The following is a 23,567-nucleotide window of genomic DNA, read 5'->3' as shown; positions in this document are numbered from 1 at the left end:
AATGAGGTGGTATAGAGTTATGTTAATAACTCTTAATGTCTGGTGGACATTCTAAATTAAGTATTATGCATGTAGATTTTCCTACAATCTCATCACTGGGGTGATTATTTTAAATTTCTTTTAGTTAAAAATTTGCATTTAAATTTCTTAACTGGGAAATATTTTTTTCACAAAAATGTTTAACTGTCAAATGAAGGATTTTACACTTTCTGGTTGGTGCTGTATTTTCCTGGTTGTATTCATAAATGTGGTTGATCTTTATAATTTTAATGATCAGTCTTTCTTCATAGGATATTTGTTTCTATGGAATTTCCTATTAAGATCTGTAAATGCAAACAGGTTTTCTTTCCTTTTTTTTTTTTGGAAACGGAGTCTCTCTCTGTTACCCAGGCTAGAGTGCAGTGGCACGATCTTGGTTCACTACAATCTCCACCTCCTGGGTTCAAGTGATTCTCATGCCTCAGCCTCCCAAGTAGCTGGGATTACAGGCATGCGCCACCATGCCCAGCTAGTTTTTGTATTTTTAGTGGAGATGGGGTATTGCCATGTTGGCCAGGCTGGTCTTGAACTCCTGACCTCAGGTGATCCGCCTGCCTCAGCTTCCCAAAGTGTTGAGATTACAGGCGTGAGCCACCACGCCCGGCCACAAACAGTTTTTCAAAAACAGTACAGTATAGTGAGTAAAAGCACTAGCTTATGCAACAGGTTGGTTTTGTGTGTTGCAGCTAAACTCAAAGTTGTAAGGATTAAATTAGATAATAAAGTGCTTTTAGTAACATGCCTGGCACAGTTCGTTGATTCAAACATTGAAAAACAATTTTTTTTAATTATACATAGTAGTGTGTACCTTTGGAAAAATTAGAACTTAACAGTTAAGCCTAAGTTTGAGCCTTCCAGTCCTTTCCTTCTCTGCATACTCTTCAGAGTTAACTGGGATCATGCTCTGGGAGCATGTCATTCCAAGTCTGTTTCTTTGCTTTTATAAACCCATCTGTTTCCATAGAAATGCTGTAGTGTTTGCAGAGGGGGCGTGGTATCATCCTGGATTTGTTATTCTGCGCTTTTTTGCTTGACCTACCTGGGATGGCTCTCTAGCTGTTACAGCTTTTACCTTTTAACTATTACTCAGTATTTTTACTAAGGTAGTACTATGCTGATGATGTTTATATTTCTCTAGTAAAAGGCTGGGCACGGTGGCTTACGCCTGTAATCCCAGTGCTTTGGGAATGTAATCCCAGCGCTTTGGGAAGCCGAGGTGGTTGGATCACCTGAGGTCAGGAGTTCGAGACCAGCCTGGCCAACATGGTGAAACTCCGTCTCTACCAAAAATATAAAAATTAGCCGGGCGTGGTGGCGGGTGCCTGTAATCCCAGCTACTCACAGGGCTGAGGCAGGAGAATGGCTTGAACCTAGGAGGCAGAGGTTGCAGTGAGCCGAGATCACCCCATTGCACTTCAGCCTGGGCAAAAAGAGCGAAACTTCTTCTCAAAAATAAATAAATAAATAAAAATATTTCTCTAGTAATAGTCATTTTTGGTATTTTAATATTCTGCTTTTTATATTCTTGTTGTTACATTCTTATAAAGGATACATTTTTAGGCCGGGCTTGGTGGCTCACGCCTGTAATCCTAGCAGTTTGGGAGGCTGAGGTGGGTGGATCACCTGAGGTCAGGAGTTCAAGACCAGCCTGGACAACATGGTGAACCCCATGTCTACTAAAAATACAAAAAATTAGCCGGGTGTGGTGGTGCATGTGTGTAATCCCAGCTACTCGGGAGGCTGAGGCGGGAGAATAGCATGAACTGGGCAAGCAGAGGTTGCAGTGAGCCGAGATCGTGCTGATGCACTCCAGCCTGGGCCACAGAGCAAGACTCCATCTCAAAAAAAAAAAAAAACCAAACATATATATATATATATATATATATATATATATTTTAAGATTCGAAGTAAATTTTGTGTATTATTTGTTCCAGCACATCTTTTGCTTCATAACTTACTGCATCATGATTATGATTATTATTTTAAAAAGCTGTTAACCTTTTTGAAGGAGGAGCCTAAAGGCTGACAGTATCTCTTCTTTAGCTTAATAACTAGTAGTTCTAATTTGCTATTTTATACTCTTAGAACACCACACAAATGAGTGATGAGGAAGAAGATGATGATGGCTGTGACCTTTTCGCTGACTCTGAGAAGGAGGAGGAAGATATTGAGGACATTGAAGAAATTACTAGACCTGTAAGGAAGGCTGTAGTTGCTATCACTTGGCAGAGTTTTAGAACCAATGACTTGTTTTTTTTTTATTGTGACTTACTTTGTACCTCACTCATTTTTGCATATTTGTCATTTCATTTACACTTTGGAAAATAATGGCAAGCATCTCAAATTGCCTCACAAGTACCACTTTCTTGTCCAGATGTTATGATTTTATGAGTCAGATCATTCAGAATATGTCTGGTTCCAGAGTTTGAAGACCATAGTGCTCCTGTCTCTCCACCCATGCACCTTTTTCTTATTTTCTTATTTAGATTTTTAAGTATTAAAGTCAAATATTAAAAAATATAAGGAAATGGCATCTCCCTTTGAAGGAACATTTTATGAGTCCTGTTCCCTGGGTGAGCTGTGTAGGGTACATATGTTTAAATTCATTTAATTAAACTCTGTTTTCTCCTCAGTTCAATTTCTTTGCTTTTGTGTACATAATGTCATTAGGTGTCCAAAGTGAAGTGTACTAGTTTGTTACAAAAAAGAGATTCTTTTGATTTCTTCTGCTGTAGAAAAGAAACAGACCTACATCGTTTGCAGATGAGCTGGCTGCCCGCATCAAGGGGGATGCCGTGGGCCGAGTGGACGAGGAGCCGACAAGTGAGCCCCAGCCACATTGACGGGGAGTAGGGGAGGGATAGTGCGGGGCCCTCTGCTGGCTTCACCAAAGGTGGATTTCCCTTTTTTATTAGTAATTACTACAGCAGAAGAGGCTTAATTGTAGTGCTTATTCCTTTTTTGGTTAACGGGCTCCTTTAGATAACTGAACACTGTGGACCCACAAGAAAAACGTACATGTACACGTGTAGATAACACTTTACATATAATTTCAGGGGATTAATGGAAACTCCAGAGAACCATGGGCAACAGCTTAAGAATTCCTGGCTGAATATTTACTCCTATATTTTGAACACATAAGAATGTGCTGTATAGCGTATTCTAGTTATAACAGGGTAGAAAGACAACATAATAATTCTTTCAACAAATACAATCCTGTTATGCACATGAGCCTGGTACAAAAGCAGAAGCCTTCTGCCTTACAAAAAGATTCTTGAGTGCCCACTGTGGGCAGGGCCGGGGGTTCAGTGCTCTGGTGCAGCTGAGATGATGAAAGGCAGATGTCTTGCTCTTAGCTGTGAGTTATGAGGATGACAGACGTGGAAAGAACCAGGATGTGTATACTGAGGGAGGACTTAGTACTATTAAAACTGTGAACTGTTGTTCAAGCCTTATCCTCAGGAGAAGCAAAACCTCGGAAGACACTCAAAGAGAAGAAGGAAAGGAGAACTCCTTCAGACGGTGGGCCTTTTCCCTCAATTCTGTTATTTTAGGAGCCTTTGACTCAGGAATGTTGCTTACATAATTCATGAAGTACTGCTTTACATGCTGTTTTCCCTTTGACAAATGGGTCTGTCTCCATTTACTTTTCTAAAGCCTCTGGGCTGGGTGTGGGGGTTCACACCTGTAATCCCAACGCTTTGGGAGCCCGAGGCGGGCGGATCACAAGGTCAGGAGTTTAAGACTAGCCTGGCCAACGTAGTGAAACCCCATTTCTACTAAAAATACAAAAAATTAGATTGGCGTGGTGGAGGGTGCCTGTAGTCCCAGCTACTTGGGAGGCTGAGGCAGGAGAATCACTTGAACCCGGGAGGCAGAGGTTGCAGTGAGCCTTGATCACGCCACTGCATTCCAGCCCGGGTGATGGTGCGAGACTCCGTCTCAAAAACAAACAAAAGCCTCAGAAGGCATGTTTTGGGGTGCTGGGAGGAGATGTGGGTGTGGAGTAAAAATTCCTATAGAGATTTGATTTATTAGATTTTACAGCAATCATTTCTTGTCTTTCTAGAATTCTTAGACGTATAGAAACTTAGGAATCTCTAGCATTTGTTTTCAATAAAGGATACACCAGGCCTTTTCCTGTAAACAGCCACGACCACTACATTAGACTTGTCCCTGTGTCAGTTTGCAGGTCCCTTTGTTTATTCTGCCCTTCCTTCCCCCAGATTGGTTGGGGAATGGGTCTTGAATGTGGTGTCTGACCAGAATGCTTGCTTCAGAGTAAATCCAGATCCAGGGTGCTGGCCTAGAGAATGAATGCTGTCTGCCGCAGACATTGACAGACTTAAGAGTGGAGGTCCAGAGAGCCTTTTGAGGGCGTCAGTGGACTGTGCCAGGGGTTTAGTGTGAAATTCATCAGCCTGCCTCACACTTTGTTAAATAGTGTCAGATAAACTCCATGCCAGTTTGGAGATGCAGCAGATGCTAACCCGGGAATTTGAGTTCCGGACCCATCTTTAATACTCCCTGCAAAACATTGCTTTCTGTTTGCTAGATGAAGAGGATAACTTATTTGCACCCCCCAAGCTGACCGACGAGGACTTCTCACCATTTGGCTCTGGAGGCGGCCTGTTCAGTGAGGGCAAGGGGCTCTTTGATGATGAGGACGAGGAGGTGAGTCCATGGCACCCAGCAACACTCCCTGCAGCTAGCTGTGTCAGGGGTCCACAGGGAAGAAATAGGCTTTGCTTGTTTAGTGGGGGAAAAACAGCTTCTCAGTTGGAAGTTGCTTCTATTTTCATATTTTGGGACGTTTTGAACTAAGAATCACAGAGTGAGAAATGCCATATCCTTCTATCCTTTGTTAGGTGAGGAGAAGATGTGCACGTGTTAATGTGAATAATTTACTAGGTGATTGTTTCTTGCCTTATCTGTTGTCTTCCATGTTTGTTTTTAATTCCTGGACAGGCCTAAATTATTTTAGGGTCTGATTTTGCCATAGTTATCACTTTGCAACTGATTTTCTGGCAGAGTAGTAAATATGTAGCTTTAAATCTTGTAGGTTATTTTTCCTTAGAAATCCTCAAATGCAGCTATGCTTTCTCCTGGTTTTTTGAATTCTTTGTCATATACCTTATTACAACCAGAGTGACCTCTTCACGGAAGCCCCCCAGGATCGGCAAGCTGGAGCCTCTGTTAAGGAGGGTAAGCTGGGGCTGGTCAGCTGCGTCTCCGTATGCAGAGTTCCAAAACTGTCTTTCTCACTAGGAGATGGAACCCTGAGGTTGTTCCCAAGCCTTGTTTCTGTGTTAAGTAGGAAGCTGTTGTTTTTACTGTGGTCCAGTTGAAAGTAATTCATCTTCACTAATTCATGTCTTGGAAAAAACAATACCATCTGTAAACCCATACCACAATCTTGCCTCTTTGTTAGGAGAGAACTCATAAAAAGTCAGACAAGAAAAGTACCCTAGAGCAATGTTGAGGATGGTTTCCATTGAATGAAGTTTAATTTAAAGAAATATTTTTAACATTCTGTATATAAGTTGGAGACCAGTAATTCCCCAACCCAGTGTGCATTAAAATCATCTATGCTTTTTTTTTTTTGTATTTTTAGTAGAGACAGGGTTTCACCGTGTTGGACAGTTGGCCAGGCTGGTCTTAAACTCCTATCTTCAAGTGATCATCCACCTTGGCCTCGCAAAATGCTGGGAATACAGGCATGAGCCACTGCACCTGTCCCATTGGTGCAGTTTTTTAAAAGCACAAATATAAATATATTTTTTAACCTACAAATGTTACTCAATAGGTTTGTGGTAGTTCTCGGGACTTGGGAATTAGTGATTCTGAGCGCCGAGTCTCCCGGGCACGTGCATCAGAGCTGGGCCTTGGAGGCCGCTCCTTGTGCGTGCTGTGCGGGCTGTTAGCCTGGCTCTCCTCTACTTTCTGTTGTCCACGTTTTAGCATCAGTGACTTGCTTGGTTTCCCCCTTTGCTCTTATGTCTTTATTTTTTTATTGATGACTCACGTGTTTTTGCGGTTCTTTTTTTCTTGTTCATTCTCATCCAACTGGAATGGGTAGAGCTGGAACTGTTTGGGGGAGCCCTGGTCATGCTGTCCCTGCCTCTGCCAGCTGTGCTCACCACCACCCTTGGTGTCCCCCAGCTGACCCACTGCTGTGGCTTGATGACAGTCAGCATGCTCTTCCATTGGAGTCACAGCTCAGATTGTGTCAATCCCAAAAAAAAGTCCTGACATCGGTAGAGAAGAAAATACTAAAGAATTTTAAAATGGCTTGTTCAGGAAAAAGTGGTTTCAAATGGTCTGGTACTAGCTGTGTTATACAGTGCAAGTATTTCAGGTAGAAAATAGCAAGGAAAGTTATTTCCCTTGTAAAATGGTTACCCCTTGCTTTCTCATTCTAGAGTCTTCATCATCCAAACCTGGCAAGAAAATCCCAGCAGGAGCTGTTTCTGTATTTTTAGGTAACATAACTTAGGTTTGTTTTCTAAAAACTACACAAATACTGTTTTTTCCATTTCAAAATTATCATCTTCTAAAGCCTGGCTGGAGATGAGGAAATACCTGCGAGCTTCAAAGGGCTTTGAGCAGCTTATAGAAAGAGTTCATTTACTGATATTAGCTCTTATTCTCCTAGAGCTCAGTGGCCTTGGACTTTTTTGTGTTTGAGCAACCTGGTGATTCTCCATTGTGAGATGTTCTGTAGCAGTAATGGATGGAGGCTATTGGGCCCTGTTAATGCATTTTGTTGATTAACTGAAATGAAGAGTTTTTGGTGGGTGATAATTTTTTTCTGTAAATTCAACAGGCCCACACTGGCTCACAGCTGTGGCTGTCTTGTCCTTCCACCTACAGGAGACACGGATGTGTTTGGTGCTGCCTCCGTTCCATCACTGAAGGAGCCACAGAAGCCTGAGCAGCCCACTCCAAGGAAAAGCCCCTACTTTCCCCCTCCCACTGGCCTCTTTGATGATGATGATGGTGATGATGATGATGACTTTTTCTCGACACCCCACAGCAAACCTTCCAAAACAGGTATGTATTCCTGCCTCCGTTTCTAGGACTTCAGCCAGAAAAAGAATGTTACCTAAAAAGAACATAAGCTCACCTAGTTCTGTATGTCTTACAGTACCAGAATCCCTTCTGCAGCATTCCTGTCATTGAGTTGTGTCTGTACGTACATAGGTGTGGTGCCTGGGAGGTCTGTTTTATGACCCAATCCTTTCTGCTCTGTAAGCTAATTACTATGATTATTTTCCTTATAGAGAGCTGAAATCCTTTTCCCTATAATTTTTGCTTGCAATTTCCAGTTCTGACCTTTGGTATTGTAAAGTTTTAATCATCCTTTCTTCCAGCCAACCTTAGTCAATTACATGAGCAGCATGTTATGTGCTGGCCGTTTATTTCCCAGCTTCTCGTTTCTCTGCCAAAAAGCTCAGGTGGCCTTGGTCTTTCCTCAGGTGATGGAGTTTTCATCCCCTTGGCCACTTTGGCATTCTCCTCTCTTTTCCTCTTAGATGTAAGTCCTATGTCCTGAAGTCATTCCTGTAAATCATTTGTTTTTAAATGTGCAGATGAATCTCCCAGGGGCTTTTGTCAAAATGAAGATTCCGATTCAGTAGGTCCAGGGTGGAGCCTGAGAATTTACATTTCCAGCAAGCTTCATGGTCTGTAGATCACACTTGGAATAGCAAGACTTAGATCCATTGACTGCTCTTCCAGAAAAGAAAGGTAGATTCCTAAGGTGCACATGATTTTCAGCAACTTGAAAAAATAAAAAAAGATGGCATAGGAATGGGTGAAACCAGAATGCATTTAGAAGCCGGCTGTCTGGACTCACTCTCCTTTTCCAGTGTTAGGTGTAGGAAGTAAGGATGGAAGCCGAAGTGTGAGGGAAAACGATAGCCTAGTTAATCTAGAAAGAGTGCAAACGGATGTAGAATGCACGCAGGTCTCGGTGAAGATGACAGTGAATGAAGGTAGTAGTGCTTTTTGTAGCTCCACAGGGCTCTTACTTAGTGGATATCTTTGAGAACTGATTTAGAATCACTAGTAAATTGATGCTGCTTTCTTTGACAACTCCTAGTCTCTTCGGACATTCATGAGTCAGTGACCTCATTTCAGCAACACATGCCCCATTCGGTACAGCAGTGCTTATCGTGATGAAAGGTTTTAAACCACCCAAATACTTATCAGTAGAGTAAGCTATGGCCCTTCTATTCAGTGGAATATTCTGTGACTGTTAAAAAGAAAGGGGTCTACGCTTATTGACTTGGGAAGATTTTATAGGTACATTGAGTGGAAAACACAAATGGTAAGACATATTGTTCAAATTATCTTCTTATTTATAGCCTTATTTGTAAATAACTAGTGTTAATTCATTAGTACATCCTTTGGGGGAATTAGAAGCATGTATGCTGAACTGTTCCCAGTGTTCATCTTGTTTGAGTAGACTGGTGGAATTATGAGGGGATTTCATTATTTGCTTTTATCTGCTTTTGTACAGTTTGATTTTTTTTAAAGCAGGAGCCAAGCCTTCATTTCTCAGATTCCTTAGATGATTGACTTGGTGGCCCTCTTAAATGATCTTTCTTCCTCTAGATCTCTCTTCACCTTGTAAGCCAGTCCAAGCTACTCTAAGCACAGGAGTTGGCTGCTTGGATAAGCATGTCAGCCACGTGGATAAACTATCTGTTCTGTCTTTCAACTGAACTGCTACTATGCTCTTTGAAAAATTGCAAGGGAAGAGTATAGTTCCACTTATTATTTCTTTAATCAAGAAACAACATAACTTTTTATGTTTATTCTTCGGGAGGGAAGAATTTTTTAATCTGTGAATTTTGTGATAGGATGTTTGACGTTAGTGTCATTTTATGCCTTGGTATTTTTTAAAGGCAAAGTCCAATCCACTGCCGATATCTTTGGTGACGATGAAGGAGATCTGTTCAAAGAAAAAGCTGTAACATTGCCAGAAGCCACTGTGAGTCAGACAGATGAAAATAAAGCAAGAGCAGAAAAAAAGGTGAGCAGGAGGGAAGACAACGCAGGAGCATTGATCTGCAGCATTTTAATAATTCATCCGGAACCCAGAGGGAAGTATTGTTTCCTTTCACGTTCATATTGAAGAACTTCAAACAGAAAGTGGAAAGAACATTGCAGTGAACACCCAAATAACTACCACCCAGATTGATCAGTTCTTAGGGTTTTGGCAAACACTTTATGGATGTAAACCTTGTTACATACCTATTTTTTTCCTGAACTATTTGCATGTAAGTTGTTTGAACTGTTTGCTGCATGGAACTGTTTCCATGTAGTCATTGTGACATTCTACCCCTAAATATTTCATTAAGCCTCTCTTGAAAAGACTTCCGTATAAGCACAATGCCATTATCAACAGCTGTGAGACCAACAGTAATTCTATAGTAGAATCTAATATCTAGTTTGTGTTAGAATTGCTCCAGTTGCCCCAGAATGTCTTTGTAAAATCACCCCAACAAATAGAATACAGATTTAAAATTATCTCGCATATAGTTTATATTGTAATTTCCTCTCTTGTCCCCAAAATGCCATTTACAGCAGTGATGCCCAACCTTTTTGGCATTAGGGACGTAAGGAGAGTGCAACTTGCAACCTAGATCCCTCGCATGTACAGTTCACAATAGGGTTTGTTTGCCCTCCTATGAGAATCTGATGCTGCCGCTGATCTGACAGGAGGAGGGGCTCAGGCAGTAATGCTTGCTGCTCACCTCACCTCCTGCTGTGCGGCCCGGCTCCTAACAGGCCATGGACTGGTCTGCAGCCCAGGGTTGGGGACCCCTGCTTTATAGTATCTTTGTGTATTTTGATTTTTTTTTGTTCTAAGAAATCCAGGATTCGGGCAGTGTGTCTGCATTGCATTTGGTTGTCCTGTCTCTTTGGTCTCCTTAATCTAGAGCAACACCTCACACATCTTTTTTTTTTTTTTTTTTTTTAATGTCCAGCCACTTGTCTTGTAGAATGTGTCTCGTGCATTTGCTTGATTATTTTCCTATGAATAGATTCAGAGTCAGCACTTTTGGCAAGAATAGAAGCAGGCAGGGTTGTGCACTTCTCATTGGATCACCTCCCAAGACACATCACGTCCACCGTCTGCCTCATTCAGACACGTTTGTCACTTGGTTGTTAGGGTGCCCACCACACTGCTTCATTGGAAAGGTACCCTGTTCTCTTTTGCCATTGCTAAGTTGATCTCTAAAGTGATAGTTGAACACAGTGTGAATACCTGTTCTCTCCCAGCCTTTTACTTGGTGTTTTGAAAATCCACTGATGATCTTTTCTTGACTCAGTTAATCTGTTAATGGGCATAAACCACTATTTTTTTAATTCTGTATTTCTTATTATTTGGCATTCTTCTGAATGAAGTTCTTTCTCTCCCTCTCCTTCCCCGATTTTTAGTATTGCTTTGGGATCATGGATTCATTCTTCAGTGTAGATGATAATCCATTACCATCATTCTTCTGCTTTTTTTTTTTTTTTTTTTTTTTTGTGAGACAGGGTCTTGCTCTATTGCCCAGGCTGGAGTGTAGTGGTGCAATCACAGCTCACTGCAGCCTCAACCTCCTGGGTTCAAGTGATTCTCCAGCCTCAGCCTACCAAGTAGCTGGGACTATATGCGTGCGCCACCATGCCCTGCTAATTTTTGTATTTTTTGTGGAGACGGGGTTTCCCCATGTTGGCCAGACCATCATTCTTTTTGATGCTCAGATTGACCTGCATTTGGCCAGTGCGTGTGTCCCCCGCAGTCTTTAAGCCCTTCTGACTGCTTGACCTTTCACTGCTGTCCTGCACAGCTGGTCCCTCCTCTTTCTACAGTTTGTCTCATCATGTCATGTCCTGGCTGTGAAACCCTGACTTTCTCCTGCCGACCACCTAAGGCCCAGCATTCAGAACCTGTCAGGCCCGTCAGGCAGCCTGTCTTTCCAGGCTGTCTCTCCTTGCATATGTCCCATCTGTGCACCCATTGACCCAGGCAGTGTGTCCTGCTCCCTGATACACCAGAAGTGTCCTCTGTTTGTCTTGCTGTTCTCTTAACAGCCCCCTTAGTTTGTTGCCTATCACAGCAGAGACTCCGTGCGTTTTCTAAATGGTTGATTGAGTAAAACCCTGTTTTCTGGGTATCTTATGTGTTAATGCTTAATTTTTCTTTTTCTTTTTTTCTGCCCTCCCACAAAGGTTAGCTTACCTTCCAGCAAAAATCTCAAGCCCTCGTCAGAAACAAAGACTCAAAAAGGCTTATTTTCAGATGAGGAGGACTCTGAGGTATGGAATTCTTTTGCTTAGTTGTGGGTATTGGTCTATGGATATGACATAGAAACTATTTCTGAATCAGGTTTTTCTCAATAGAGTTATAAGACTTTTTGTTAAGTACTCCAGTTCTTTAAAAATTGTCTCTAGAGGCCAGGAGCGGTGGTTCATGCCTGTAATCCCAGCACTTTGGTAGGCCAAGGCAGGCGGATACCTGAGGTCAGGAGTTCGAGACCAGGCTGGCCAACATGATGAAACCCTGTCTCTATTAAAAATACAAAAATTAGCTGGGCATGGTGGTGCGAGCCTGTAATCCCAGTTACTCAGGAGGCTGAGATAGGAGATTCACTTGAACCCGGGAGGCAGAAGTTGCAATGAACCGAGATCACACCATTGCACTCCAGCCTGGGTGACAGAGTGAGACTTCGTCTCAGAATAAATAAATGAATAAAAAATAATCTCTTGAGAGCACAGGGTCTTTAGAAAGCAATATGTTTACAATACTTTTCACTTTTGGGTTGGACTGTATTTACATTTCCTGGGATGAAAATACTCTCTCTTTAGGATGCTCAGATTTTAAACTCTTAATGGGCTCATGATGTGATGAGGAGCTTGCACCAGAGTGGAGGTCACCATGCTACTTCCTTTATTCACATTCTCACTAACTAGACCGTGGCTTAATACTGTAGCAGATGGGTTCTGGCATAGCCATCTGTCTTGTCAAGACTGAGACCACTAACAGCCTGTGGGACCCTGGTTCATAGGTTGCTTTGGTCCCTCCAGGCACCTTAGAACCACCCCTCAGAATTTCACTGCTTTTCCTGAGTCTCTCAGGCCTAGGTTGTCTTAGATCCAATTTTAAGTTAGCCTTTTAGGAGATCACAGAACTGTGTGAGAATGTAATGGGAAATAATAAGCCCCTTTTACAGAAAAATATGTGGACATGGCAGAAACTTACATGTATTTCAAGAAGCTGTGGGCTCTAGGTTAGGCTCTCATGGTTGGGCTTTGCACTCACAGCAAGGATGAACATGGAACCCTTTGGAAGTAAGAGTTGATTGCCCTTGACGTAAAGAATACCTTTGAGGCTATTATTTCACTGAAGGCGAGTGTACAAAACATGGGAATTAACCACAGTCCAGTCAAGTCACAACCCTGACCCCTGAGAAACAGCATGATGGGGTCTCTACCATCTTATCCTCATGTCATGGATCCCGTGTGTCACCCACAGCTGCACTTCGGGGTCTTTGCACCGGACCCTGCCACTTTGAGAAATGCTGTTCCCAGAATCCAGCTTGCTTCCTCACTCTTCGATTTCTCTGTGAGGCCTCCCTGATGAAATACACACAACAGGAAGCCTGCTAGCACATACCACCCTGTGCTCCTGGTTCTCTTTCCTATTTCACTGTTTACCACAGCATGTGTTGCCAGGGACAATGTATTTATTCATTGTCTCTACTTCCCACTAAAGTACATGCCACGAGGACAGGACTTTTTATTCCCTGTTTGTATCCCTAACACCCTGTCCTTAATACCAGTGCTTGGCATGTTGTAAGCCATCCAGTAATTGTTGACTAGAAAGAAAACCAAATGTAAGCAATTTCAGTGACTTACGAGGTGTTCTGGTTATTTGTTGCTATGAAACAAGTAACTCCAAAACCTAGTGGTTTATAACACCCATAGTTTTGTTGTCTTACAGTTCGAGAGGTTCACTGGGCTTAGCTAGGCCATTGTCACTGAGGGTCTCTTGTGTCTGAAGGTGGCTGGGCTGAGGATCACCTTATTCATATGTCTGGTGCCTGGGCACTGGGGCCCCTGGGACACCTCTCACTAGCCCTGTGTGGCTCCCAGCATGTAGTCAGGGAAGCCGGGCCTCTTATATGTTGGCTCAGGGCTGTAGGGGAGAGTCCTCAGAGAGAGCCCGATGGAGGCCATGTCGCCTTCTGTGTTCCAGCCTTGGAAGTCAACGGTGTTCCTTTCGCTTCATCTGTTACTCAAGATGGTCACAATGGCCCATCCAGGTTCATGGGGAGGGGCTGTAGGCTCCCCTTCTTGATGGTGGGAGTGTAAATGAACTCTCGGACTTGTGTGAAAACCCTACCAAAGGCTTTGCCCCATGTGTGTCATCATAGAGTGAATGTTTTTATTGGATATTGTTGGGATTCTGAGGCAAGGAGAAGTAAAACTAAGGCAGTCTAAGAGTTAAAGCTTTGGACCCGAAGGAATGCGTCCTGACTCCTTTCTCTATATTTCAAGTGTGAGGCTGAAGCTTGCCCTGTGAAGTCATTTTGGGGGAACATATTTGAGGTAATGGAGTGTATTTTCTTGCACTAATAAGAAAGGTATTAGTTAAGGGTCCAAAACTATGATGTTGACATTTGTTTTTGTTCTTTGCTTTGGTTTACTTTCATTTTCTTAGAACAGCAGAACCCTTTCTCTTGCCATTGTGTAACATGCAGGAGGGTCACGGGATGCCTGGAATCCCCCACGTGGCCTCTTCTGTCTAAATAAACCCATGGGACTCCGGGGAGCACAGGGGAAAACCACTGTGTGGAGGAGATCTCACTTAGTGAACTCATTAGGTCTATATTTAGGAGTAGAAGCAACCCCATAATTTAAAAAAAAAACTGTCCAAAGAGGTCTTAGAAAATATGTTCTTGTCCTGTTTAATTGTTCGGTTCTTGTGTAGTGAAGTTTATCTTCCCAAGGGAATAGATGTCTCATTTTATGTTTCTACTTCATGTAGCTCAACTTGCAGGTCTTTCTTTGCAGGATAAGCTGAAGTTTTATAACATTTTGAAAGTTTCTTGATTTTTATATTTTTTAGCTTTTTTGAGATGAAATTTTACTCTTTTTGCCCAGGCTGGAGTGCAGTGGTGGGATCTCGGCTCACTGCAACGTCCGCCTTCCGGGTTCAAGCAATTCTCCTGCCTCAGCCTCCTGAGTAGCTGAGATTACAGGCACCCACCACCACGCCTGGCTAATTTTGTATTTTTACAAAATTAATACAGGTTGGTCTTGAACTCCTGACCTCAGGTGATCTGCCTGCCCAAGCCTCCCAAAATGTTGGGATTATAGACATGAGCCACAGCGCCGGGCTGAAAGTTTCTTTAGAATCTACTGGGTCTTATCCTCGTTGGCAACATCGTATACCTATAGTTAAGCTAAGTAGACTAGCAGACATTTAAAAATACAAGTTTAATTTGTATTTATTTAAAACAAATAAGTCGACTGGGTGTGGTGGCTCAAGCCTGTAATCCCAGCACTTGGCGAAGCCGAGGCGGGCAGATCACAAGGTCAAGAGATCGAGACCATCCTGGCTAACATGGTGAAACCCTGTCTCTACTAAAAATACAAAAAAATTAGCCAGGCTGGGTGGCAGGTGCCTGTAGTCTCAGCTACTCAGGAGGCTGAGGCAGGAGAATGGCGTGAATCCGGGAGGCAGAGCTTTCAGTGAGCCGAGATTGCACCACTGCACTGCAGCCTGGGCAACAGAGCAAGACTCCGTCTCAAAAGAAAGAAAAAGAAGTAAGTCATAATCTCAGGAGAGAAGGGTGTTACTAAATAAAATAGTTGTAGCTCCATTAATTTGGGAATCTAGCCCCTGTTTCTTTATTGACCCTAATCTCTGATTCTTCAAACAGTAATGGGAAGCCATGCTTATATATTTATTTTTTTAGCATGGTATAGGAAATTGATTCAAAAACTTCTTCCTGCCTTCTGACATTAAGGTGGGAATACAGAAGCCCCTGGGCTCTGCGAGGCCACCAGATCCTGTAGCTCTCCTCCTCCTTAGTGCCACTGCACACACCCTACACAGACCCTGAGGCCTATCCCATTAAGGACTCTGTCTGAGCCACCTTCCCTCTAAGGAAAGAAGCCTAGACACATGGCAGCTGTCATGTCTGAGTCACTTGTGTTTTATACTGACCTGATATTTTAAAAACTGATATTCCTGTTAACCAGCAACTTTAATTTCAATCCAACAGGATTTGTTTTCTTCTCAAAGTGCGAGTAAGTTAAAAGGTGCGCCTCTGCTGCCTGGCAAGCTCCCCACGTCGGTTTCCCTGTTTGAAGATGAAGATGAAGAGGTAAACATTGTTATTGTAACACTAGATAATTTAGATTAGGAGAAAACGGTTGTTGATGTAACTTTCTACCCAGAGGCTCATATACTAGCAAAAGGTGGTAGAGAAGCAGTCAGGCTACCTGAAGTTTATATCACAAAAATATTTGTTTTTATTTCAGTGACTTCTTCCTTATATTTTCCTAGCTGTGCAATGGAGAAGACGTTAGATTCTTGATGCAGGATTTTTTTTTTTGAGTTGGAGACTTTCTCTGTCACCCAGGCTGGAGTGCAGTGGTACGATCTTGGCTCACTGCAACCAGGTTCAGGTGATTCTCCTGCCTCGACCTCCCAAGTAGCTGGGACTACAGGTACACACCACCATGCCCGGTGAATTTTTGTATTGTTAGTAGAGACAGGGTTTCACCATGTTGGCCAGGCTAGCCTTGAACTCCTGATCTCAGGTGATCTGCTTGCCTCGGCCTCCCTAAGTGCTAGGATTACAGGTATGAGCCGCCGTGCCCGGCCTCTAGACACAGTTCTTATGGAGTGAAACCTACAGGTTTTATTTTTAGAAATCTGCCTTTGAGAAATACAATTGACCCTTTAACAGTGTGGAGGTTATTTTGACTTCCACATTGCAGTGAAAAATCCATATATAATTTCTTAACTTCCCAAAAACTTACCTACTAACAGCTTACTGTTAACCAGAAGCCTCATGGATAACATAAACAGGTGATTAACATATAAATAGTATAGTGTCTATTTATGTATTTTTGTATTCCTGACATATCTAGCATTTCCTTATTTTTTTTATGATATTTCTAGGCTACATGGTTTGTCTGCAAGATTTTTCAAATTGTTGCAAATGTCCAAAAAAATTTTCAACATATTACTGAGAAAACATTTGTGTAGAAGTGGACCTGTGCAGCTCAAACCTGTGTCATTCAGGGTCAGCTGTACTTTAGTCTAGATGATGGATCAATGTATACCCAATGACCTACAAGAATGTTTTGGATCAAGTGGAGATACAAAGGAGAAGACAGCCATGTCCTGTCCATTGCCTTTCTTTCCCATTCTGGCTGGAGAGAGCACAGTGGGGAAGAGAAATAAGAGAGAAGACAACCCAAACCTTAACTCTTATGCAGTACTGGGCAGTGGTGAGCTCATAGGCTTTGCCATCAGACCCCTGGGTTCATATCCCAGCTCTACCACTTGGAAACCAGGGACCTGGGGCAAGCAACTTAACCTTCCTTAAGCTCATGTGGCTTAACAGTGAGTAGGGTCATTGTGGCAGCTGTAACTACTAGTGTGAAGCTCTTGCAGAGTGCCGGCACATAGTAAGTGCATAGTGAATGTGAGCTCTGTCATTAGCATCCCCAATGGACACCAGCTCATTATTCTCCTGGCCTGTCCTACACTACCGCACTCTCCTTAAAGGAGACTTCATCCAGGAAGACACTCCCTTCATCCATCTTCACATTCCAGGGCTGTTCACCTGCTGTTAAGAGTTTGTCCATCCTAACTCAGACTCAGGCCCTCTGATGCTTTTGTTCCCCTTATCTGAATAAAAGCACCTTAATAAATAAAACTCTTGGGGAGTGCTTGACCACAGAAGAATTTACAAATGCCATTAAATTTAGTACACCAGCAATTTTATTTAGTAAACTGTTTCTTCACTTTGTAGAATCTCTTTGAAACTAATGAGAAACACAAGTCATGCCTTCCCTCCATCCCAGGTGTATGTCTTTCTGACCTGTAAAGGAGTGGAGACAGACCCCCAGTTCTCTCCTTTGAGCCATTGTTCTGGTTTCTCATTCGTGGAGAGGACAGTGTGAGTTTCTGGCTGCCGCGGGGGCTCCCATGCCTGTTGCAGGCTGTAACCCCCTGAAATGAGCAGAGAGGCACTTGCCCACAGGGCAACTGGATGGGGCTCGGTTTCTCCTTGTACTTCGTGATCTCATTCACATGTTGTTCTCCTGCTTCTTCCCAGCTGTTCTGCCTTCGAGTTCTATGGTAATCTCTTTCCCTTCTGTGGGTGCAGTGAGAAAAGGCTGTAGTTTGGAATTTACTAGCATTTTGTGGTTTTTCTCCACCAGAGGTGTTACTTGTATACCTGACTGGAGACTTAACTTCCTAACAGTTTGATATAGGAGGACATCCTATGTTTTCTGATTATAAAGTTGTCTTGCCTTTCTGCCATTTGCTTTTCTAGGATAATCTTTTTGGGGGTACAGCTGCTAAGAGGCAGACATTGTCTCTACAAGCTCAGGGAGAAGAGAAAGCAAAAGCCTCCGAGCTCTCCAAAAAGAAAGCATCTGCCCTGTTGTTCAGCAGTGATGAGGAGGTGAGCTGAGGTTTCTCCTAAAGAAGAGGGGATTATTTCATGGGATTTAAGAGTTAAAGCCATCCCAAGTCTTTTTCTACCTGTTTTATGTCTCGTGATGTTCAGTCACCAAAGGCGATGTTCACAAGATTGTCTTTTCTGAAGGAAGACATTTAATGTAATATATTAATTTAAAGATGAATCTCTTCAAAATGGTTAGGAATAAGTATGAGTCCCACACGATAATGTATGCTCCTTCAAATGAGTTAGGCTGGCTAGGGGAGAAATGATTTCTCACCCATCGCTAGGTTCATGGTCAAGTCCCCTAGAACAAATGACAGATTAACCAGAGAAAAGTGTGCAAGTTTACTTAAGATAAGTTTTACCAGACATAGGAGCCTTCAGAAAGAAAAACTCAAGTGAAACAGGAAATCCTGTGTCGATTTTATGCTGTCTGATGAAGAAGCAGACAGTGTCGGAGAAGCACGATTAGATGAAAGGGGTGTGACCTGATGGGAATAAGCTGGGGGAGCTCAGCAAGGCCTGCGTGGTCAGATCATTCTCTGCATCTTTACAAATAAGGAGGCTCCTTTCCTCTGGGAATAGGGAGGACTGGAATGAAGGTCTTATGACCTACTCCAGAGAGGGTTAGAGGATTCTTCTATGTCCTGCTTCAGAGGAGAAGGGCCAGGGAAAGGTCAGAGAGACCTTTCTGCTTCTGTTTTCTCAAATGCCAAGGTGTCATATTTTGAGGTAGCATTTCCCGTATACCCCAATGGCCATATATACTAGTATCTTGTTAAATGACTACTGTGTTTCATTAATTTAGAACTATAGTTAGGAGGAGTTACCTATTGAGGTTAAACTCCTTTTTGAGGGAGTCTTAGCAATATTTCTGTTTGTGATCTGGATAGATATTACCAAATCAGTTAGTTTAGTTGCTAACTCAATCAGATTTAGTAGCAGGGAATCAGATTTAGCTGTGCAGAAAAAGACTTTAAATATGATGATATAAAAAATCCTGAGTATTAAACATCTTCCTGTGTTATAATAATTCCTCTTTTTTTTAACATTGTAGGCAAGTTAGGAGGGGGTGAAGTGGATATAAGTCATAGATATGTTCATGTTCTTATTGAAAGCAATTTAAAAATTCCAAAGCAGATTGCAAAAAAAATGTATTAAAAGCTTATGTGGCCAGGCATGGTGGCTCACGTCTGTAATCCCAGCACTTTGAGAGTCTGAGGCAGGCAGATCACTTGAGGTTGGGAGTTCGAGACCAGCCTAACCAACATGGAGAAACCTTGTTTCTATTAAAAATACAAAAAAATTAGCCGGTTGTGGTGGTGCATGCCTGTAATCCCAATTACTCAGGAGGCTGAAGCAGGAGAATCACTTGAACCCAGGAGATGGAGGTTGTTGTGAACCAAGATCACGCCATTGCACTCCAGCCTGGGCAACGAGTGAAACTCCGTCTCAAAAAAAAAGCTTATGCAACACACATGTGAACAAGACACAATGAAAAACTGCTAGTAATCCTTTTACTACAAAAGTCTGAGTCTGACCTTTAGAAAGTGTTTAAGGAATTCCCACCCAGCTGTGCTCATGCCTTCACATCAAGGAACTCCCAAGCATATATAATTTGTGTTTTCTACTCAAATGTATGAATTTATGATGGATTATCCAGTTTTTTTCTTTTAAACATTGTCAGTGGTTGTTCCCCCTGTAGCAACAGCCAGACATCAGTGTAGTTGCTCCTACTAGAGTATTATAGTGGTTCAGGGAAAATAAAAACATTAGCTAAAGCTTGGAGCAAAAAGACACGAAGAGGAAAGATAGCCAAGGTTCTAGAACAGGGGCATCCAGTCTTTTGGCTTCCCTGGCCCACACTGGAAGAAGAAGAATTGTCTTGGGTCACACATAAAATGCACTAACACTAACACTAACACTAACAATAGCTGACGAACTAAAAAAAAAAAAGGTTCATGCATAAATCCCATAATGTTTTAAGAAAGTTTACAGATTTGTGGTGGGCCGCATTCAAAGCCACACTGGGCTGTGTGTGGCCCGTGGGCCACAGGTTGGACAAGCTTGTCCTAGAACAAAGACTGTCAACTTCGGCCGCTCACTGGGATCCATGGGGAACTTAAAAGAGTGCTGACAGGCCGGGCACGGTGGCTCACGCCTGTAATCCCAGTACTCTGGGAGGCCGAGGTGGGCGGATCACCTGAGATTAGGAGTTTGAGACCAGCCTGGCCAACATGGGAAAACTCTATCTCTACTAAAAAATACAGAAATTATCTGGGCGTGGTGGTGCGTGGCTGTAATCCCAGCTACTCAGGAGGCTGAGGCAAGAGAATCACTTGAACCCGGGAGGCAGAGGTTGCAGTGAGCTGAGACCGTGCCACTGCACTCCAGCCTGGGCCACAGAGCAAGACTCTGTCTCAAAAAAGGAAAAAAAAAAAAAGAGAAAAGACCAAAGGAGTGCTGTTAGTGGATCCCAGCTCCAGAGATTCTGAATTAATCGGGTTGGGGTACAGCCTTGTCATTGGAGTTTTGTGATGCTCTCTAGTGGATTTCAGCGTTTAGTCACTGCTAAACATTGAGGAGCACTTCTCAAACCTTAATGTTTAAGAAATCACCTGGGCACCCTGTGAAATGCAGGCTCTGATTCAGAAAGTAGGGGCAGGGACTGAAATTCTGCATAATCTGCTGTTGGCTTGTGGACTCCACTTTGATTTGCAAGACTCTAGACTCCAGAGATAGAGCACTTATGCAAGTGCTTGGGAGTTCTTTGATTTGAAGGGGTGTGAGCATAGTCGAGTAGAATTTCCTTAAATGCTTTCTAAAGGCCACATTCAGACTTGTGGTAAAAGGATTACTAGCAGTTTTTCATTGTGTCTTGTTCACATGTGTTGCGTGAGTTTTTACACTTTTTTTTTTTTCAATCTGCTTTAGGATTTTTAAAATTAAAATATTCTTCTCTGGAGTTGGAAGTTCTTGAGTTCTTGGTATTTTTACATTTGGCTTCCTTCTTATAGCCTCTGTAATTAATGTTGATTCCCTGAAATAGACAAGTCGCTTGTCGTAACACAGTGTAGAACCACAGTGGGAAGAGAAATCGTGGCAGGTGTTGGAGGAGGAAATCATGAGAAGCTCTGTGAGGTCAGAGAACCCAGCTGTCTAGATTTGAGTTCAAAGAAAAGTCTTAGGCATGAGCTTTCTTCAAGACTGATGCACTAAGTTTAATACTTAGTTTAAATATAACTTAGTTTAACAAATATAAGTTTTATTTTACTCCCCATGTTTTATAATCTAAATTGCCATTGGACTTTTTTTTCTTTTTTTGAGACAGAGTCTCGCTCTGTCCCCCAGGCTGGAGTGCAGTGGCGCGATCTCCGTTCGCAGCAAGCTCTGCCTCCTGGGTTCACTCCATTCTCCTGCCTCAGCCTCCCAAATAGCTGGGATTACAGACTCCCGCCACCACGCCCAGCTAATTTTCTTGTATGTTTAGTAGAGATGGGGTTTCACCATGTTAGCAAGGATGGTCTCGATCTCCTGATCTCGTGATTCGCCTGCCTCGGCCTCCCAAAGTGCTGGGATTATAGGTATGAGCCACTGCGCCCGGCCTGGAGTTTTAATATATATTTTATGTTTTAAGGACCAATGGAATATTCCTGCTTCACAGACCCACTCAGCATCTGACAGCAGGTCTAAAGGAGAATCCAGGGATTCTGGGACCCTCCAGAGCCAGGAGGCCAAGGCTGTGAAAAAGGCCAGTCTCTTTGAGGAAGACGAAGAAGATGATCTTTTTGCCATTGCCAAGGACAGGTGAGATAGTCATTGGAAGGAGTCCCTCACTCCGTGTCCTTGGTAACAAGAAAAGGAATCTGATGCACAAGCTAGTTCCTTGGGTGATTGCTAATCATGGATCACATAGTGATTGTGCCAGTGAGAATGTCTTTGCTTTTCAATGGCACCGTCTTTTCCCTCAGTACCCGGAAATGTTTGTCTTCGTGGATCCTTATCTAATTTCTTCCCCAATCATTATTTTTTAACCTTATTCTTTTTCTTTGTTTGTCAGGGATTTGAGTATAGTTTGGTATCTTTTGTTTGTGATTTTTCTCTGGGCTATTCTAAAGTATGTCAGGTTTGGTCAGGATTACTTAAAAGTTATTTTAGGCCAGGCGCGGTGGCTCACGCCTATAATCCCAGCACTTTGGGAGGCCGAGGCGGGCGGATCACGATGTCAGGAGTTCAAAACCAGCCTGGCCAATATGGTGAAACCCTGTCTCTACTAAAAAAATATAAAAATTAGCCGGGTGTGGTGGCACACGCCTGTAGTCCCAGCTACTGAGGAGGCTGAGGCAGAAGAATGGCTTGAACTCGGGAGGTGGAGGTTGCAGTGAGCCGAGATGGCACCACTGCACTCCAGCCTGGGCGACGGAGCAAGACTCCATCTCAAAAAGAAAAAAAAATTTTGTTATTTGAATAGAAATCTGCTCAGCATTTAACACATCCTGTTAGGTAGAAGTTCACTGTAGAGCTGTGCAGTATCCTGCCAGGGGCTGATAACCCATAGCTGACCTAGGTGCCTCTCCCCATTAATGCTGGAACTGAAGCTGGTAGGATATTCAGAGTGAGCATGGGCTGTGGTTGGTATAACATGCTGCCAGATTAGCTTATGGGTTCAGAATTACTTCCTTGCAAATACTTTTTTTCCTTTTGAAAGCCTGACATGATTACTTTGAAATTCACCTGAATGTTATTAGCAGAAAGAAGTAACTGATTGGACATGTAAATCCTATGCTTTGGTGTGGTTAAGTGTCATTTGATAGATTCAGAAGTACCTCAGGTTTCTGTCTCCAAATACTCGGATCTTGTCAAGCATCACCATTTCTGCATTAGGCCTCTGTAACTTGACACTCGGATGATCTTTGGTCTCTGATTTAGAATATAGGCTCTGGAAACTTGATATTAAATTCTTATTCTGCCAGTTCCTGTCTGAATAACCTTGGGCAAGTTACCTAACTTCCCTATGCCTCAATTTCCTCATTTGTTAAACAAAAATAAAAACAGCATTTCTCTCATCGGTTTGTTGGGATGATGAGATGGACTCTAAATGTGAAATGCTGAGCACAACAGCTGTCACATTCTGAGCCCTCAGGTATTACCAGTTAGCATCGTGAGTGCAGGGAAATAGTACATTCCTTTATTTTTGTTGCTCTCTCCTGGGACATTCTTCTTCCTATGCTGCCTGGCCACCTTCTTTCAAAACTCAGTGTAAGTCTTGTTTCTTAAGAAGCCTTCCCGGCTGGGCGCAGTGGCTCATGCCTGTAATCCCAGCACTTGGGGAGGCCGAGGCAGGCGGATCACGAGGTTAGGAGTTGAAGAACAGCCTGACCAACATGGTGAAACCCCGTCTCTACTAAAAATACAAAAATGAGCTGGGTGTGGTGGCACGCACCTGTAATCCCAGCTACTCGGGAGGCTGAGGCAGGAGAATCGCTTGAACCCGGGAGGCAGAGGTTACAGTGAGCCAAGATCTCGCCACTGCACTCCAGCCTGGGCAACAGAGGGAGACTCCATCTCAAAAAAAAAAAGGCCTTTCCTAACTTTAAACAGATGAGAAAGAGAAGAAATAGGGAGTCGAGGGTGGACATGGCTCCACCTTCATACCCCAACACCCTCAGCTGAGCATTTTCTGCACTGTATCCAGGTTAGCTTGTTCCCATGAGTGTCCACTACCCCCACCCCACACAAGGTCATAAATCTGGCAGTCTGAACCTCATCTTGTTTGTGGGTCCTGGTTCCAGCCACACACCATACCTGGCTTTC

The 23,567-nt window shown here is 43.0% G+C and overlaps 1 protein-coding gene across 25 annotated transcripts in view; it reads left to right on the top strand.

Moving 5' to 3' along the window:
• The window catches only part of LOC129006839 (WASH complex subunit 2), a 63,919-nt gene that overhangs the window by 19,179 nt on the left and 21,173 nt on the right, over nt 1-23,567 (top strand). For 12 of the 25 annotated variants that reach the window (XM_063669836.1, XM_063669838.1, XM_063669833.1 and 9 more), the window contains 12 exons: nt 2,125-2,235; nt 2,775-2,862; nt 3,490-3,561; nt 4,595-4,713; nt 5,187-5,244; nt 6,462-6,521; nt 6,913-7,092; nt 8,952-9,079; nt 11,269-11,355; nt 15,330-15,431; nt 17,622-17,753; nt 21,391-21,560. In XM_063669836.1, coding sequence (XP_063525906.1) covers nt 2,125-2,235; nt 2,775-2,862; nt 3,490-3,561; nt 4,595-4,713; nt 5,187-5,244; nt 6,462-6,521; nt 6,913-7,092; nt 8,952-9,079; nt 11,269-11,355; nt 15,330-15,431; nt 17,622-17,753; nt 21,391-21,560 — 1,307 coding nt within the window. The remainder of the gene's footprint in view (nt 1-2,124; nt 2,236-2,774; nt 2,863-3,489; nt 3,562-4,594; nt 4,714-5,186; nt 5,245-6,461; nt 6,522-6,912; nt 7,093-8,951; nt 9,080-11,268; nt 11,356-15,329; nt 15,432-17,621; nt 17,754-21,390; nt 21,561-23,567) is intronic. The other 13 variants (XM_063669840.1, XM_063669835.1, XM_063669832.1 and 10 more) reach the window with 2 other exon arrangements.

This window comes from Pongo pygmaeus, chromosome 8 (genome assembly GCF_028885625.2).
Source record: "Pongo pygmaeus isolate AG05252 chromosome 8, NHGRI_mPonPyg2-v2.0_pri, whole genome shotgun sequence".
In the NCBI taxonomy this organism is placed as follows: domain Eukaryota; kingdom Metazoa; phylum Chordata; class Mammalia; order Primates; family Hominidae; genus Pongo; species Pongo pygmaeus.
Note: the sequence above shows the minus strand (reverse complement) of the source record. Positions and strands in the feature narration are given on the sequence as shown.